Source organism: Nasonia vitripennis, chromosome 4 (genome assembly GCF_009193385.2).
Source record: "Nasonia vitripennis strain AsymCx chromosome 4, Nvit_psr_1.1, whole genome shotgun sequence".
Taxonomy (NCBI): Eukaryota; Metazoa; Arthropoda; class Insecta; order Hymenoptera; family Pteromalidae; genus Nasonia; species Nasonia vitripennis.
In genome coordinates, this window is record NC_045760.1 from 4,022,760 (window position 1) to 4,041,033 (window position 18,274).

The 18,274-nt window shown below is 46.2% G+C and overlaps 3 protein-coding genes across 3 annotated transcripts in view; all 3 read right to left on the reverse strand.

Annotated features, from left to right (window-relative positions):
- The window catches only part of LOC100118299 (tubulin polyglutamylase TTLL5), a 43,321-nt gene extending 40,012 nt beyond the window's left edge, over positions 1-3,309 (reverse strand). The window contains exon 1 of the mRNA XM_001602254.5: positions 2,940-3,309. The gene's annotated coding sequence lies outside the window, so the exon portion shown is untranslated. The remainder of the gene's footprint in view (positions 1-2,939) is intronic.
- A 2,320-nt stretch (positions 3,310-5,629) lies between these two features.
- LOC100118155 (molybdopterin synthase catalytic subunit) lies at positions 5,630-8,689 on the reverse strand. Its single transcript, XM_001602147.6, has 8 exons — positions 8,126-8,689; positions 7,846-7,995; positions 7,450-7,753; positions 6,777-7,104; positions 6,606-6,697; positions 6,294-6,526; positions 6,125-6,220; positions 5,630-6,042 (listed from the first exon to the last, which is right to left on the reverse strand). Exons 2-8 carry the CDS (start codon positions 7,984-7,986, stop codon positions 5,971-5,973), a joined length of 1,266 nt encoding a protein of 421 aa, XP_001602197.2. The 5' UTR covers positions 7,987-7,995; positions 8,126-8,689; the 3' UTR covers positions 5,630-5,970.
- Positions 8,690-9,190: 501 nt separating this feature from the next.
- LOC100678575 (poly [ADP-ribose] polymerase tankyrase-1-like) lies at positions 9,191-11,878 on the reverse strand. The gene is made up of 2 exons (XM_003427451.5): positions 10,730-11,878; positions 9,191-10,660 (listed from the first exon to the last, which is right to left on the reverse strand). Exons 1-2 carry the CDS (start codon positions 11,267-11,269, stop codon positions 9,455-9,457), a joined length of 1,746 nt encoding a protein of 581 aa, XP_003427499.1. The 5' UTR covers positions 11,270-11,878; the 3' UTR covers positions 9,191-9,454.
- Between the last annotated feature and the right edge of the window lie 6,396 nt (positions 11,879-18,274).

An 18,274-nucleotide genomic window follows, 5' to 3' on the forward strand; every position in this document is an offset into this window, starting at 1 on the left:
TGATCCGCGATGACTGGTCCTTATTTTTCGGGCTGATTTTATTGTTGCGTAATCGCGCTGTTCCAGTTTTTTTTTCCCGAGTGAATTATAATGAGAAAAAAACTGTTGATTCCACGCGCTCGGATTTCGCGGCTTTGGTGATGCGGTTTTTTTATACAGAGACTGAAATCCGAAGCGTAAAAGGTCGCTAACATCTGAAAGTAGCTTTTTTTGTGGTTAGTCGGTTGCGCAACGACGATCACTTATATTAGTTTCCCAACTAGCACGTTTGAGCGATCGATCAACGATTTCGTCTAATAAAATTAAAAACCGAGTTTCGCAAGACTCGGAGAAAAGTGCCCGCGACTCCGTTCATATACTCGTCCCGGGCGAACGAACGTTTACCGAGCCTGTCAGTCGAAAGCTCTAATAATATCCCGTGAATCAGCGCACATCCTCTTTCTCCTCCCCCGATATACCCCGAATTCCTCATCGTCTCCCTAATAATCGCGCGTACATCCGAAAATCTCTCCCACAGCAGCAGCAACTCAGCCTCGCAATAAAGAGCCTTGTCTTATATACACCGCGAGCGCAAAAATAGACGAGAACTCTCCCAAAGTCCCGAATATAAATGCCGAGAGGCGATAGCGCGCGCGAGCACAGCTGTTCATTCTCACGTGCGGCGTCGCCGTAATATTAGCAGGAGGCTCTGTGTGTGTGTGTGCGTACGTGTGTATACCCACTCGACGCTCGGCTGAGCTGCGCTGCTTCGATGATCGTCCGATGCACTCGAGTTCCGCGTACACGAGTATGGGAAGGCTTTTAGCGATATTGAAAGTGGACGAAGAGGATGTTGGTCTTTTTCGTGGAAATGAAAATTTCGATATGATGCAGCCGTTCGATCGGAGAGAAGCTCGCTTTTTGGGAGAGTTATAGTTGCGCCTGACGTGTCTGTAAAGTCTATCCGTCATCGCGTGCCGGGAAACATGTGTCAATGCTTATCGGCTCAGACGGTGGAAATAGCTGTATAATTGAAACGTATATCGTCTATGACTTTTCGTTAGATATGCAGTGTGCAGAAAAGTGTGTAAACGCTATTTTATTGACGAAAAGTGGGAGGGTCAACGCGGCTCTCGATAGTTATGTCCCACAAATCGACTTTACATAAGCAGAAAACTGGCGCCGGCGGTTGCGCTCTGATAACAGTGAAAAGAGAAGCCGACGGCTTATTTGGTTTCTCATTATTTGTACAGATCAGCGAGATGATGGCATTTTAGGCGTGACTGACTCTCCTCTGTTTGAACACGGCGAGAGAAAACCTAAAATGAAGGCTCGTCCACTGGCTTTGAATCGAACTGATCGAAGGCATATTTACAAACAATGAATTACCGCGTTAATCATCCAATTAGTCAACGAAAACAAAAAAAAAACAGAAAGATTCGAGAATCAGCGATCTTCCATCGGATTACATAATCGATTGATTAGCCGTAATAGACAGTGCATTAAAAGTAATTACGCCTCGAATCAATAAGAGCGTATGACGGGTCGAGCGACAGACAGACAGACAGCGCGAGTACCTACACACAGTCAGATCGATACAAACATTGAAAATGCACACGTACAGCAACCTTGACAGTTTTACTCGGCTTGAAATCAAAATAAACTCGGCACTTGTAAAAGCATGCGTACGCCGTGAATCACCAGCGCTCGAAAGTAATTCGATTCTCGAATAAGACGCGATAATGGTATAAGAGGTATAAGAGGAGTCCGCGTACTCTTAGATATCAAGCGCGTCAGATAGCTATGCAAATCGCCCCGATAATCCGCTATTAGCGTAATTGCCCGAGTTAGTAACCGCGCGTACGAGTTTAATTTGAGAAAATGCCCGATAAATGTTTTAGCGTCTAAAAATACAGAGCCGCACATGGCTGAGTAATAAAAGTTCAAAGTATACGCGCGATTTCCGTGCGGTCTTTCTTTTATCGCCTGTATACTGCACTCCCTGAATAAAAGCCGAAGAAAAACATTTATTTCACCGGTCCAAGATACAGCTAAGCAAAACCGGCGACCGGCGTCGTTGACGTTTTCACGGCCCTCGCACAAACTCTCCCCCTCGCGACTGTAATTCCTTTCTCCCTCCACCAGTCATTCGCGCACACGCGCTTGCCCACATGTACATACGTGTACAGGGGCTGCGTATAAGCCGAATATCGACGCGGCGGCCCTTTAAATTTTCATCCGGTGGAAGGAAGAAAATTTCAGCGACACGGGTGCCGGTCAGCACGTGCCGCACGAGAGAGATAGAGCGAGAGAAAAATTCAGTTACTCTAACGGCCGGCCGTTCAGCTCGTTTCCATGCGGCGCGCGTATACATTATACGCGATGTAGTTTTCTCTCTCTCTCTCTCTATCTCTCTCTCTTTCCGCGATTCGGAGCGTGAATCTATATACTTGTACAGAGCCGAAGAAAGCCACAAGCGCGAGGAGAGGACTTTCATCGAGTCGAGGTCCGAAAAAGGCGAGAAAAAAGCGTGATGCGGCATGACACACACACACACACACACACACAAGGAAGAGTCGAGCCTCTGTCGTGCGAGTGGCAGACGACGTGCCGCCGTCCGCGTGTCGTATAGCTATACATGCCTCCTCTCTCCCTCTCTAGCCAGCACACTCGCGCGACACTTTCCTCTCTCTCTCTCTCTCTCTCTCTCTCGTCCGCGTCCTCCCCGAAAATATTCGGACAACTCGCCGGAGATTAAGGTTAGAAACAGCCTAGCAGAAGATCGTTTGTTTACAGTCCCGAGGACCTTGAATCCCCTCGAGTCGTTTCGGCGAATTTTCACACAACAGAGAGGCGCTGGACCGCGAGGGTTGCGCCGCTGCGGTAAGTATGCATACATATACGTATAAAATCTGTCGCGTTGCGCGAGAGAAGGAGTATAGAGATATAGCCTGACTCACCGTCGCCCTGGTCTCCTCCTGGTCGTCAACAAACCGTCGTCGCCTCTCGCTGCTGATACAACAACGCGCACAACACACACGGCACTTCTCTGATTCTCTCACTGTTATACGTCCTCGATGATACAGAAGAGAGTATATAACACGGCGGAGAAAAGGGGGTCTAGAGGCGCGTTACTGCTGCCGGCGGCTGCGGCATCCTTGCGGGTATTTCGTTCTTATATGCTGCTGATGCCGGATTGACTGAGCGCGAGCAGGCGCAGCTGAGAGCAGCAGCAGCAGCAGCAGCAGCAGCAGCAGCCGCTGTCTCGGCCATGTATATCGCCGTCCGTGTGTGCGCGCCGCGAGGACTACTGCCGTCTGGTTGCCGAGGGCGGAACTAAAACGCGAGAGAACTGTCTTTCGAGTTTCGCGGCGGCGTCGATGTATAGTTTAGTTTTGTATGATTCGCGCGGGAGAGCTCGGGGACGCCGATGAGAAGACACTCGCCGTGAAGACTCTTCGAGGAAGATGCTGCTGGAGAAGAGAGTGTACGTTTTTCGCTTAATTTTTTTTACGTTCACCGGCTTCTTGACAGGTTACTACTCACGGTCGGCCGAGCTTATATAGGTTAAATTGCTGTGCCGGCTTGCCGGAAAAAACGGCCAATTCGACGAGCTCAGACGTGTATCGGTTACCACACGACCAAACGAGCCTATTGAGTTTCAAATGCAAAAGAGCCGCTAAAAAGGGGGGACGACCCTGTTTAGAACAAGGTATAGACGGTAATAATTTCTGTCATGTGTACGGCTGCACTTGGACAGAGAAGCGGTAACAGCAGTGTAATTGCCTTCGATTAGGCTCTTTTTTTAGGCTTTGGGGCTTAGCGCTTCTCCTTGCTGCCGCGTATATTTTTAAAGCTGTGCTTCGCCCTGCCGCTATATGGATCAGTACACGAAACGTGTTATTTCGAAGACTCGATGTTTACGTTGCACGGCAGACAGTGATATTCTGGACTGAACTACCTACCTGCTGTTTTTTTCATTTTCTAAGCGATGAATATTCATAAACGAATCGTAGACACGCTTTTTCCTCCGACTTTATCGAAATTCATCGCGTGCACTTTTCCAAGTGAAACCGTATGCCTGCATTAATTCGAAAATTCACACTTTCTAGCTTAGAAAGTTCGCAATTATCATATGTTCCTCCGCAGCTCAAAACAAAAAATACTCGTTGTTCAAAGTCGATAACGAAAAAATATTTAAGCATGTACGACCTACAGACTTTGAAGTTATAACGAGCCAACTTTGGAAAACGGACACCCACACGCGTCGAACAAGCCGCCCCTCATGGCGCGTCAAGCTCGGCGTGCCGCTATATATATACACTTTAATGTGTTAGGTCAATACGAATGCAACGCAGCCGTCTCGCATATTAATTAGCCGCTCGCTCGCGCAGGCGGGTTTCGAATACCCACATCGCCAACCCGTTTAATACATCCTCTATGCGTATTCGTTTATACGCAGGTATATACGCATACAGGCACACGCACACGCGAGTAAGTAGAGGCGAACTCGCGTTACACCCGTCGTATACAGCCGCGTATATTAAATATCGAGCCGACCGGCCTCGTCGAGTGCATTTTTCCGCTCGTTCTGTCACTGTCCGCCGCAGGGACACTCCTATAATATTCGAGTAGGCGGCTGTACACGTATGCGCACATATATGAGAACGCTGATAGCGCAATTTTCGGAGCAACGATGTATAAATTGCTGCCTGGGCAGTGGCTGCTCGAGTGCGTGGGCTGTTTTATAAAAAACGCTCCAGACGTTTACAGTCGCTTTCTATCGGGCGTCTATGAGAAACACGCGGCTATCAGAATAACGAGTAACTATGTAAATTGAACAAGCTGTAAAGTTACGTCACGACATGCAGCCGCCCTCGGACTTGACACACCTCCGCTCGGACGATTTGAATTTCGCCGCTGCATAGCGCAGAGAGAGGCGTCTATGCTTGGGCGTGTGTGTATACGAGCGATGGAGATTAGATCCATGTCGCATCGGGTTTACGCCCTTTACACGAAGATGCGCTTGGGACGAGGTCCTCGCATGTGCAGACAGATTAAGGAGGCGTGTCGCAGGACCTTTGATAAGGCTCTGCTAATGAACATTTTGTTTTCTGTCGCAGATGGTTATAGCTGTGTGCACGGCTGTCTTAATGATAGTATTCGTAGCTGTATGATTGTAGGAATCGATGTAGTCGGCTAGTCCATCATGCGATGATAAAAGAGTTGTAAATTCGTCTATTCGATTCGGGGGTACTTATCCTAGGAATCTGCTAAAGTTAGTGTAATCATTAGAGCTTGGACAGAAAAAAATGAACAACTTTTCGTCTTGATCGCGAGTATTCGAAAACCGCGCTTCGAGCGCTTTCCATTTGGTTACCGATCGTAGATGGCGTCGAGGCGACATTGTGACATGCTTTAAACAGCTAAGCGCAGCCAGAATAAGTTTTACGTTGTTTTGATTCAATAGTTTCTATGATAGGGTAAACGAAAGGCATTACAGTATAAAATACGATGATATGTCATCTAAAAATTGTTTATAGAAAGATTGTCAAAAAGCATCCAGAAATATTGAAAAGTAATTAAAGAAGCATACTTTGGAGATCGCAGAGCTAGACTAATAAAAAGAAAATCATTGTACAAGCCTTAATATGGTTTTTCTTTGATTCTATAACGATAAATTTATTCTTAGAAAAATATAATACATCTTAACGATCTAAATGCTTACAAAAATAAAAAAATCTTTTGATTCTCGTATAAAAATCTAAAAAGCAAATTTTATAAGTCGACTGTAAACTTAGGATAAAACTATAAATAGTTAATATTTTTTACACAAACTCGTTCAAAAAGCACGATTGAATCATCTTTCTAAACTTTGTACCTACGCAGCAATGTGATAAATAAAGTTTAACGTGCCTTATTATTAATGAAAAGAATCATGTTTGAATAAAGCATTTGCAGTGCTTTGTGATGACTTTTCTTGATAAAGCATTATTTAGCTTTCTTGCCATACCTAGTCTCAAATTCATGTAATTTTGTGTCTAGTTCTGCTGACGAATAGGTCTAAAAAATACGGATAAATTAAAAATATTACATGTCACTTGATGAGCAGTTGAATCTTAATAATTTTCAGTGATGAACTTACCCTTTTTCTTATTGGTTTATCGTTTGGCTTGTCTTCTACTTTTTCATCTGAATTATTATCGTAGCTTTTAATACTATCACAGTCATCATCAATGGCCTTTAAAATTAACAGATAAATAAATGTTAAAGTAAGATTTTTCAAAAAAAAGATAAGTCGAATTGCAAGTTACCCATAAATCTTTGTATTCAGGAGATATGCTTTCCAAAAATAACAAACGATCTTCTATCTTTTTTATTCTTTCGTAGACATCACGTGGCACTGGCTTATTAATACCTAATATTTTTTCAGTTGTAGATAATCGCTCTTCAAGAGCTGGAGGAAAGTCACTTGATTCCTTCTCAGACTTAATTGGCATTGTTGGCTTAACGTTTTGTTGACTCCACTGGTTGTACACTCTGTGAACTAAATCATCAATAAATTCAGTGGTAATAAAATTGATATTTATTTTTGATATATTGTTAAATGTGGCAGACATCTTTACCTTTTACATGACTTTTAGAGTCTTTTCGTCTTATCAAGATTGCATTTACTCTGGCACATGTTCCATCATCGCTGTCGTCTTGCATTTGGGTACTGATAAAAGAAATTTACGTTATCAACAGCACTATCTTAAGATTCGTGAACAAATTTTTTCGTGAACAAAATAACTAACCTGTATGTACAAAATTCTTGAATATTTACCATGTTTACTTGTTCTCGCTTGCGCGAGATGAAAGATTCTATTCTACGGTTAAGCTCTACAGCATCAGCTTTTATTTGAATTTGATCAGGATCGATTGAAGAGTCTTCTGGTTTGCTGGTATCACTGTATTGGTCGATGCTGTCAAATTCACTAGTCAATTCAGAATTGATCTCTACAGTACCACACACATTATCAATATCTATTTCCACGTCATCCACAGTAACGTCTGCTCTATCAAGATGATGATCTTTCTTCATTGCACTGTGGATCGGTTCCACTTCCTTAATTTGAGCAACATCTAAACAGATCAAAGTGGAAAGGTTTTGAATCTAATCGCACTCATTTCATGAAAAAATTTATTGATTTTGTAAATTGTAAAACAAAAGTCTAAATATATTGCACATTGTAATAAGTTTGATATCCAGATATCTTGATCTTATATAAACTATTTGTACGTAGATATATTATGCAATTTTCAAGTATGATTCGTAACATAAGTACAACAGCAACAACAACAACAATACTGTCATAGTTTCAGAGTAGTTATTTGAAATGCAACAAGTCATGAAAAATTAATAACTTTTGTTTTATATCATTTTGGAATATAAATTTTCTCTGCAAAACAAGCAAATAAACTATTTACTTGATGCCCAAGAACACTCCTTGTTCTCTTTCCATTGTGGCTCATCATTCTCGTATATTTCTTTTTTCCATATAGGTACAGAAGTTTTCACTGCATCTATAGCAAACTGCACAGCTTGCAGGGACTCCTGCCTATGTGGTGATGAAATAGCAATAACAATACTAGCCTCTGTGACGGGAACTTCACCTAGACGATGATAAATGGCTATCTTCTCAACATTCCACTGAGAGCGAATCTTGTTGCAAACAGATTGCATCTCTTTGACGGCCATTGGTTCATAAGCCTCGTATTCCAGTTTGACAACCTAATAATGTTGAATTTTCATAGATAAAAAATAATCTAATCTTCTCAAAAGCAAAGTTATCTACCTAGAGAAATATTTCTTATCGAGCATACCTTTTTCTGTTCAAAATTATCTCTTGTGGTTCCGATGAAGGTGGACACAGCCCCACAGCTTGGAGATATGACAATCTGGATTATGTCGTTTACGTTCAACTGGCTCGACCGAAGCCCGACAAAATCTTTGACTTCTGCCATTGCGTTACCCTTAAACAGAAATGTCACTTCATCGCACTCGGATACCACCCCAAAACGAACCACATATAATATAATGATCCCCACAATAAATGTGTAGTCATCAAAACATGCTAATTATTTATTGTTGCAGGATCGTTACCTCCACTGAGCGGTGGAATAACAGCAATTTCGTCCCGCTCGCAGAGACAGAGTTTCACGTCGGTCTCGAGAAACTCCTCGTTCAGCGCGAGTATAAAAACGTCCCGTATACTCTCCAGGCAAAAGTCCCTCACAAGGCGCTCCTTCAACTCTCCGGACGACAGGGTCTTGGGCAGGACGAGCTCGGACTCCTTGATACCGGCCAACTCACGTGCTTTCGCGAAGAAGAGGACACGGACCCGTGCGATCTCGCCGACACTGCTGCTCATCTCTCCGACAGCTCGCGGCTGCTACTCTACTTCGCTTATGCTGCTGCCGCTGCCTCTGGCCTAACGACCACATCGTTATCTCGTCCACAGAAGCTTACGTAAGAGAGGGAGGTGAGAGGCTCCTCGACTGACAGGGAGGTAATACGTGTATACTTATATCTGCATAAGAGAATGTAGGTATTTAGTTGCGGTGTGCAACGTTGTAATGTGCAGGCCACTTATGTTTTCTTCGAATATTGTATAGGTTATATTGACCGTGAGGACGGCGAGCGCGCAAGGAGAGGTAACTGCTGCTGTGCCAACTTCACGTTGCAGTAATACCGAGGCGGACTCTTTGAAATTCGCTATAGGTAAGCGTGACGAGCGTGTGTGCAATGTGCATGTAGGCAATTAGGCATGAACAAGTGTGCGAACGCTGCATAAGCCACTGCAAGATAGTATTTAGATGTCGATTGATCGTAGTTCTACTAATTGTAACGGGAATTGATTATCTTAGAATATATCGAGAAAAATAGCCCGATAAGCGACAGCCGTAATTCAGCGGTTTTCGAGGTCGGATACAAGCCGATGTTTGGGCCCTTAGCAGCGACTGCCCAAGGTTCCACCCTAGCTAATTTTGCGTATTTGTCCGTCCTCTTTGAGCCTGTGTACGGCCGCATTATGCATAGCTAATTTCTTGCGTTAAATCTGATTTCGAATTATCGCTGCAAAAGCCAGAGTGGGTTGAGTGTTATTCATTTCATTAATCCAGATGGTGGGGATGGTATAGGATTTTCGCGAGAAACCAATGCAACTTGTATAATTATTTAATTTAATATATTATTTTGGTAAGCAGCGTGCTATTTACAGTCCGAATATTACATAATATGTACATACTTTGACTTATCGCAATAGATCGGTTCTTTGGATTTTGCCAACATCGTATTGTTTATATACATGACTCAAAGCGTACGTTTTAGAAAATCCCTTCTGCTCAATGAATAACTTTCGCTTCGCATCTGTGCATGTATATATACTCCTATAAACATAGATTAACATCATTCATCGAATAATCGCTCTCATCACTCCTGTTTCGCGAAAGCGATCGGTAACTCAGGTATCGCTAACAGCAGGTTCTTCATGTCCGCGGCGTTCATGTAGCTCGCGATCCTCTCCACGGGCACGCGCGGAAGCCTGTGCCCACACACTGCACTGAGTCTCTCCGTCGCGTCTTCCAGGATCGTCTTGAACTTCTTGCCGATCGCGTAGTTCTGCTCGAGCACGTCCGCGTAGATCGGGAACGCCGATTTCTGTACGTGCTGCTCGAACACCGCGTCGACCTCCTTGTTCTTCACGAAGCAGACGAGGCTGCGCCTGTTGCCCTTGAAAAAGTCGTAGTACGTCACGTCCCCGAACATCCTGGACTCGGACATTCTCTTGATCTCGTCGGCGCACTGTTCCCTAAAGCCTGCGGCTTCTTCCCGCTGCATCAGGTCTTTGACCTTGGCGCTATCGTCGACGCGGAATCCCGCGACGCTCCTCTTCAGCATGTTTTGCGCGAGTATTCTCAGCATCGTCCTGATGGTTTCCGAGTTGCAGAGTTTCGCCCTGTCGCTGACGATGTCCAGAGGCGTCTGTCCGTTGCCGTCCTTGGCATCGAGGTCCGCGCCGCGCTGCAGCAGCAACTGCACGGTTTCGGGCCAGTTCTCCCTGGCGGCGGCGTGCAGAGGGGTCTGGAGCAGGTTGTCCTGGGCGTTGGTGTCGGCGTTGTATCTGAGCAGGATCTCGAAGGCCTCCTTCCTGCCGAACTCGATGGCGGAATGAAGCGGCGTCTTGCCGCAGTGCTCGCGCTGGTTGACGTTCGCGCCGCGGCTGAGCAGAAGCTCCAGGCCGGTCCACCTCCTCTCGACGATCGCCCAGTGGACTGGGCTCTGGCCGAACTTGGTGGCCGCGTTGACGTCGAGGCCGTTCGCCAGCAGGAAGTCCACGAATTCGAGGTCGCCGCGCCTGACGGCGAGGTGGAGCAGGCTGGTGCCGGAGACGCCGCGATCGTGCAGGTCGGCGCCGTGGAGAAGGAGCAGGTCGAAGAGGTGTCGGTGGCCAGCTTCTACGGCGAAGTACAGAGCGGTGCGCTGATTGTTGTCTCGCTCGTGGACTCCGGCGCCGTAGGCCAGCAGGAGACGGCTGATTTCCAGGCGGCCGAGGCGAGCGGCGGAGTGCAGCGACGTGTGCCCGTAGCCGTCGCGCTTGTTCACGTCGGCATTGCAGCGCAGGAGAGTTTCGACCATCTGAAAAGATCGAGAGCCATTTAGTTACTTTAGCAGAATCTAAGCGAAACAATAGCTTGCAATACTCACCGCAGTGAAGTTTCTCTCGACGGCTGTGTGCAGACACGTGTACTTCGTACCGATGTCCTGGTCGAGGACGAGCTCGTTGACGTCGCAGCCGTAGCTCAGGAGGATCTCGACGATTACGGTGCAGCCGGCTTGCACGGCGAGCAGAAGCGGGCTGTATCCGGACAGAGTGGTCATTCTGGGATTAGCGCCACCACCGATCAACAGTTCGACGGCGCGGACGTCCCGTCTCTCCGCCGCCAAGTGCAACGCTGTCCTGCCGCAGACATCGACGGCGTTAACCTGGGCGCCGTGGGCCAGCAGGAACTCGATCATCTCGTGCCGTCCGCACTGGCAGGCCAGGTGCAGAGCTGTCTGGTAGTTGGAGTCGCGCACCTCGATGCTCGACAGGAGGAACGAGCTGAGAAGCTGGTGCTCCTCGTAGGAGAATCTGCGCTGATCGACCTGGTTCTTCGCCGGCTCCTCGTATTCGTCCACGTACATCGTGCTCTCGCCCTCGTAAGGATCGATGCTCATCGGCTGAGAGACGCTTTTGTTCACCATCCTAACGTGGTCGACACTTTGATTTTGAAAGGCTCGCAAGGCTGCGTGGCAATGCGCGATCGTCACGAGGTACGCACACTGAATGACACTTGTTTGTAAATAAACACAACACTGGACTTGGTTACGCAAGCACTCCGATCTGAAGGCTCTCTTGCGCGGTCGACGATCGAGGGTGAAATGAATTTTCGGCACTCAGAGCGATTTCCTTAAGTATCCTCGGCCGGCAAGCGCCACCCTTGAATCGGTATGCTCTGAGGAGGGAGGACGGGGGAGGGGCTAATGAGGTTCCCGGCTATCTTAGATAGAGACAGAACTCTTGGCGCCGCCAATCGCTCTAATTACGGGAGTTTGGATAAACGTTGTCTCGACTGTTGAAAGAAAGTTAGACTTTGCAGGATGATTCTTGACATTTGCAGCGCATTTTATAAACAACATTTACGATGCACACTGTACTTGTATTTTGAAAGGCTATTAAATAATGAATTAATTAATAAATAAATAGCAACATATTAGTGCACGGTGCGTTTTCGTAGTGAATGCTCAGATATGATCTTTCCAAAATCATATATAAAAGCCCATTATCAGGGCAAATTAAAAAAAAAAATAAAATAAAATAGAGCGAAAAGATGATAAGCGAAGCAATCGCCGTCGCCGATCTTTTTCCGTCTGGCTGTGCATTCCCACGCAGCGCAAGCTCTCGTAATGTCCCTAGCGCACATATCGCTCCCATATCACACTAATGTCCCCCGGAAAAATTGCATGACACATTATATTAAACCACTAAAATTTCCCGCAACGATCGCAATCGCTCCAGTACGTGATGATCGATATCCGCGTACTGGGAACTTCTCGTCTTTACCGCAAAACAAATTACAAGCAATATAAGTGCGGGCGCTTAGCGTACACACAGGCGCGTGCGCGCGATAGGAAGAGAGAGAGAGAGAGAGAGAGAGAGAGACAAGCGGCTCGTCGTTCGCCAGCCTAATTGCATTTTAATCAGTGGACCGCCGCCGAGGTGTCCATTACCCTGGCCCCGTCTCTCACTCTTTCTCGTTTATTGTCTGGGCGTGCGAAATTCCGGGCCCGTCTAAAATGAGTCTCTAGTCTGGGCCCGATAGCACCGACTGCAGAGTCTGATAACATGTCTGCCGGTGTCTTCGGTCTCCCTCTCCAGAGCGATTGTTGGGGTTTTGCGGTGGGCGTCGTCGGTGGGGCTGATCTTTTCGGTGCTGGCGGCCGGTTCCATGTATATGGCATAATTCGTCGTAGCTCCTTGACTATCAGCTTGGGGTAGACAAGTTAATCGTTACGAAATTTTGGCTCCTTGCGCGGCCGCGTCTAGACTTTTAATTCAATTATAACGGCCTTGTTTGCACTTCGGCCGAGAGATGCCGCTCGTTTCGTAGATCGTAATGTGCGCAATATGTGGCTGTGCAGTGTGCGTGTAATGGTGTTTTGCTTGATGCCGCAATGCCGAGTTTTACCTTACCGTAATTAACGGCCGCTTCGGACATTATTTTCTAATTAAAAATCCTGCATCGGGCCAGCTCGTTTGGCTTGCTTTGGAAAACGACGGCAATTGACTCTTTTTCGAACGTCGTAAGCTGCTGTGGCTTTTGTAAAAATTTATTGTACGTACTTACGTCTTTTGAAAACTCGCGCTTCTAAAGCTCGACGAACTTCGAAGCGCACAACTTCAGATCGCTCTTATCGCTCGACTCGCGTAGTACACCGCGCGAACATTTGAATTTAGTATTTTCACGCGTAATCGCAAGCGCGTTTATCATCGCGATTCGTACTATCTAATCAATCTCATTGTCAAGAAGATCGATCAATAATACCATCACGAGGTTTAATTTTTTCCCAACTCTTTTATTTCTGCCACTAGTGTATAAATACATTGAATTTGTAAAAAAAAGAGAACAGGCACTCGATTAAAAACTTTTAACTAACGGATAAAAGCATTTTCGTTATTTAAAAACTCTCTTTGATTAATGCTCGCGGACGAGCATACGGCAAGAAAATTCCTTCTCTCGCACGAGCCCAGCAGTGATGACGCAGTCACCTGTTGGAAGAGAGAGAGAGAGAGAGAGAGAGAGAGAGAGAGAGAGAGAGCTCGGCAGCGCCAGCAGCCCGTCGACGTCGTCGTCGTCTGCGCGACGGCGCGGCGCAGTAAATGGGGTCAGCAGTAGAAATAGGGTCACGTCGCCGAGCGTGGCGCAGCAGCCCGAGCATGTATATAGCTATATATACACACGTATATCCACACGTTCGAGATCTAGTCTCTCTCTCTCTCTCTCTCTCTCTCTCTCTCTCTCTCTCTCTCTCTCTCTCTCTCTCTCTCTCTCTCTAGCTGCAGCCGGGACGTGGCGACGAGAGAGAGAGAGAGGTACCAGCGACGCCCCTCGATCCCATTTTCCTCATTTGCATGCAGCTTTTTATCGGGAATTTGTGAAAAGCGACGAATATATATATATATATATATATATATATATATATATATATATATATATATATATATATATACACACATACGCTCGGCTGTACAGAGAGAGAAAGAGCTTCACGTTTACACGGAGACCCGCACGTACACGCGTTCTTTTCGGGTATGTGAATTTCGCGGGGGTGGCTGCTTTCTTCCGGATGAATTTCAGAGCCCCGCGGCAGCAGCACTGGATCGATGACTTGTTTAGCTGGACTCGCGCGCGCACTAGCCGCCGACGGCTTTGTAATATCTGAGGATAGCTCGGGGGAGGAGAGTATTTTATGCATAGCATATAAAATTTTACTCCGCGGGTATGTGTGTTATGGGTATATCATCTGCAGCGAATTGAAACGATAAGCGTCGCATTGCGCCTTTATACGCGGCTCTCTCTCTCTCTCTCTCTTGAATCGCTCGCGAGCTGCCAAAAAGATGATGTGTTAACGTTCTAAATTTAGGCCTCTGCATACGCATGGGAAAAAATAATGATAAATAATCCAGAGAGCCGGCGGTCTAGTCCGATTCATTAGAATCCTCACTCTCCGCTCTGGGAATTCAGAATTAGGTCAGTGGCGTCTCGCGCGCTTGTTTTATATCGAGAAAAATAGCTGCAGTGTATATTTCCGAATAGCCGTGCGATGCGTATTATACGCGTGTGTGCGTCTCTATGAGTCGCTATATACGGTTTAATAATTGCATATACGCGCTTCATTCGGCGCTGAGGTTGCGACACATCTAATCACGTAATATGCGCGCAACGACGACGCTCTCAAGTTATTAACGCACGCATTAATAGAAAACTCAAAACTATCGGTCGAGAGCATCATAATCCGTAGGATCATCGCGAGCAAACATCCCGCCCGTCCGCAAACGTCTCTCGTAGACCTATATATACAAGCCGAGGGGCTATCGATCCTCCGTTCACCTTCTTCCCTAATACCCTCCTAATAAGCGCATATCCCTTCCCTCCCTCGCACTACTATACATATACTCTATACATAAATACAGTACCCCTCGGTGTAGTTTGATCTGTATAAACTCGCTGCACCGACCGGCTCACTATATGATGTCGAAGTATAGGGTCTGTGCTATAATAAACAAAGAACTCATCGCGGCCGAGAGCTAATTCAGCGAATAATCAATATGCGATTGAGCTGCGGCGCACGCATCTCTCCCTCTCGGACGCGCGATTTATGCGCTGTTGCAATGCACGCATGGGGTATACATATATATATATATATATATGTATATAGTGCAAGGTGGATCGAGGCGTCGGGAGAAAAACTTGATTGGGCAACGCCAGAGCTGAGAGCTTAGAGCGAGCTTTATAGCTCGTTATGCGCCGGTTATTACCCGTCGCGTCGCGGTGAGATGTGATTTTTCTAGTTTGACGTTGGTTCTTTTTTTATTCATTTTGAAACCCGAGGTTTACCGCCTCTGTTTGTTTCGTTTCCGCCAGGGCTATTTTTGAAAAATGCATTTTCGGGACGAGCGAGGATTCTGTTTTGTATACTCAAAAGTTGCTTTCGCAAATATTTTCGCAGGAAATCGACCGCGACGAGTAAGCCGAGTTTTTTTTTTTTTTTTTTTTTTAGTGCGCCGGTGCATTTGTTCAGCTTTCACGTGAAGCAATGACCACATCGGGCTTTTTAGAGTAAATCTGAGCACGTTTGACCTTACGACTTTTGCGATCGTATTTTTCATACGTTGCATACTCTGCTTTTCGATTACAATAATAGATTTTTTTTTAAACGAGTATTTCTGGAATATAACAATCCGGCATAACCGAGATAATCGAAATTACACACGTCAAGCGCATATTTGAGATTCGCGGAAAACCGCGTTAAGCTCATAGCCGCTCGGAATCTCCTGACCCGTAAAAACCGAAAATGAGATTTTGATGGTACACACGATTCTATGTGGAACACGCGGGGGCATCGATTTAACACATCCTTGCAGCTATAGAGCGACTCGGCTCTCTCGTCGCGCTTATATACAGTACACGTGCACTCTCGGCTCGTACACACGTACTATCCCCCTTATATTTCTGTCTGTTTTTCGACTCTCTCTCTCTCTCTCTCACTATCTCTCTCTCTCTCTCTCTCTCTCTCTCTCTCTCTCTCCGCAAAAGAGAAATACGTTATTGTAATGCATACGCGGTGATTCCTGAAATTCCATAAATATTCATGCGAATCGGGGGAACGTTTCGCGCTACATTCGGCATGCGTCCTCGGCTGAAAATGTAAAAAAAATTCATATAATAAACTTTCTGATCAGCTCGTACGAAAAAAAGAGGCTTAACGCAGTTTGCTTAATTCACCGTCTAATAAACCCTACGACGACGACGACGACGCGTCCCTTATATACACTCCGGATTATATTTTCAAATGAGCTGCCGCTGCGCACGAAATTCAAATGTACCATTCACGCGAGAATACATATTACGCATGAATAACTTGGACTAACCCGTACACGGCGCTGCGAGCACGAATGATAGGTGAACGAAAGAAAAAAAAAAGCATGTGTCCGATGTGACCCAATAGCTTCGAGTGCGCGTCTTTCGCGCATATCCAGGAAGAAAACCGCAACGGTAACTAATTTCAAGGTGCATCGCATCGGCTACTGCAATCGAACGCTTTGGCGCGACTGCGTATGTGTATTTCCTCAATACAGAGCTACTCTGGAATTATACCGTCACTTCTGCGTATCGCGTCGCTGTATGGATTTCGATGCAGCCGTAACGTCAGCTACCTTATATCCGGGCTCCATCGAAATAGGCTCGGCATTGACCAAACAATAAAGCTTTTTCAGCAAAAGATCTAGTCGCGCGGATTTCATCAAGCGATATAATAACGTATATATAGAAAACTTCAGAATTTCAATTCCGCTCGCTCGACAAAAGCCAGCCGCGCGTATTCTCCGGCGTCAAAGAGCGCGAGGCTCGCCCAATTCCAAACTTACTCCGTAGCAATCTTCAGCGCGGCATTAATCAGCGCGCGGGAGTCTTTTGCCGCATAAATTTTCGCAGCAGCGACGCGTTATACGATCCGCGAGCACAGCCAAAGCAAACAGCGAGACTCCACAGCGGAGCGTTATTTTACAGCCGCGATTATAGCTGCGGAAGTGCGTGAAGTGTGTCTTCGTGTCGACCGCAGCGGCGCACTTTTGTATACAGTCGACGATTTGTCGCCCCCAGGAAATGCCGCACGAGAGAGAGAGAGAGAGAGAGAGAGAGAAGAGTTAACGGTAGGCCTGTGTATATATCTATACGGCGGAGGATTTTAGGCTGGGAGGATTAGGTTCGTTAGCCTCCGGATAGTCAAAACAGGGACCGGTTTATTGGACCGGAAAGTGAGCGCGACTGCAGCAGTGCCGAGGTATAAGGTGACACTTTTATTGGGATTGAGCGCTGCGAGGATTATTACGGTGTTGAGTGGCGAGTGACGCTTGAAAATTTGAAAAACGAATAAAAAGCCTATCCGCGATTTCGATTATATTCAAAGTTAAAAATCACGATACGCATCCGAGCGTTTAAAAACAGTATCTCGAGGGTCCCGATTCCAAAAAATCCATATCTAATCAAACACCGCCCATCCGGCCGATAATCGTCTTCGGAATATGTATACGCCGTTCGAGCCTCTCTCACCCATACAGAAACGCTCGACGAAAAAGAATGTTACGTATAGCGTGCGGTACTTATATGCCTGCTGCACCGCTGCACTATCGTCGAGCTCGATCGACTCGGCGGCTGCTGTGGGGCAAGGACGGCTTGCGCCTTTAAACGGACTCGGCTCCCCACTTGTGTGTGTGCGTGTGTGTGTTTGTGTGCGTCGTACAGGCATTATACACCAACTCCGTCTTGCTCAGTTTTCTTTTTTTTTTCTTCTTCTCATAACGTCCCTCTAACGCCAGCGCAGCCTCGAGACTAAGCAATGCGGCCGTTCCGTGAGTCGACGTCGTCGAGTTTCATGTAGGTAGTGAGGTGTGATTTTGAACTTGGGATATGTGGGTTAGCTATGGCTCGAGGTTCGCGGTATTGTTTCGAAAAATCGAATTCGTCCTGTTGAGAATTATAGGAGTACTGTTGTATACTGTATACTCGCGCACATACACGTGTTGCGAACTGAAGAAACGCGGACTTCTTTTGGCGCTTCTTGCGTTATAGGTATAGAGCTGTATGCGATGTGAGCAAAGAAACAGACATGCCGCGCGCGATTAAAGCGCGTCTATTGAGCAATCGCTGAACCTTGCACAGCGGCTATTAAAAAGTCGACGCACTCCGTATACGTACGAGCTTGTATATTAGAGACGAATTCACAACAAAAACAAACTCGTTATTCTCTCTGTCTCTTTTCTACTTAACGTCTCCATCACACGCACTGCAGCGTGAAAAATTCCTATAATCGCGTTATCTTTAGTTCGCAATAAAGTTACGCTCAAAAGCATCGTACGCTCCGCTTATGCAAGAGTCTCTTTTATACGCGTACTCATTCATCTTCGAAGAAGAAACGAATCGAAAAGTC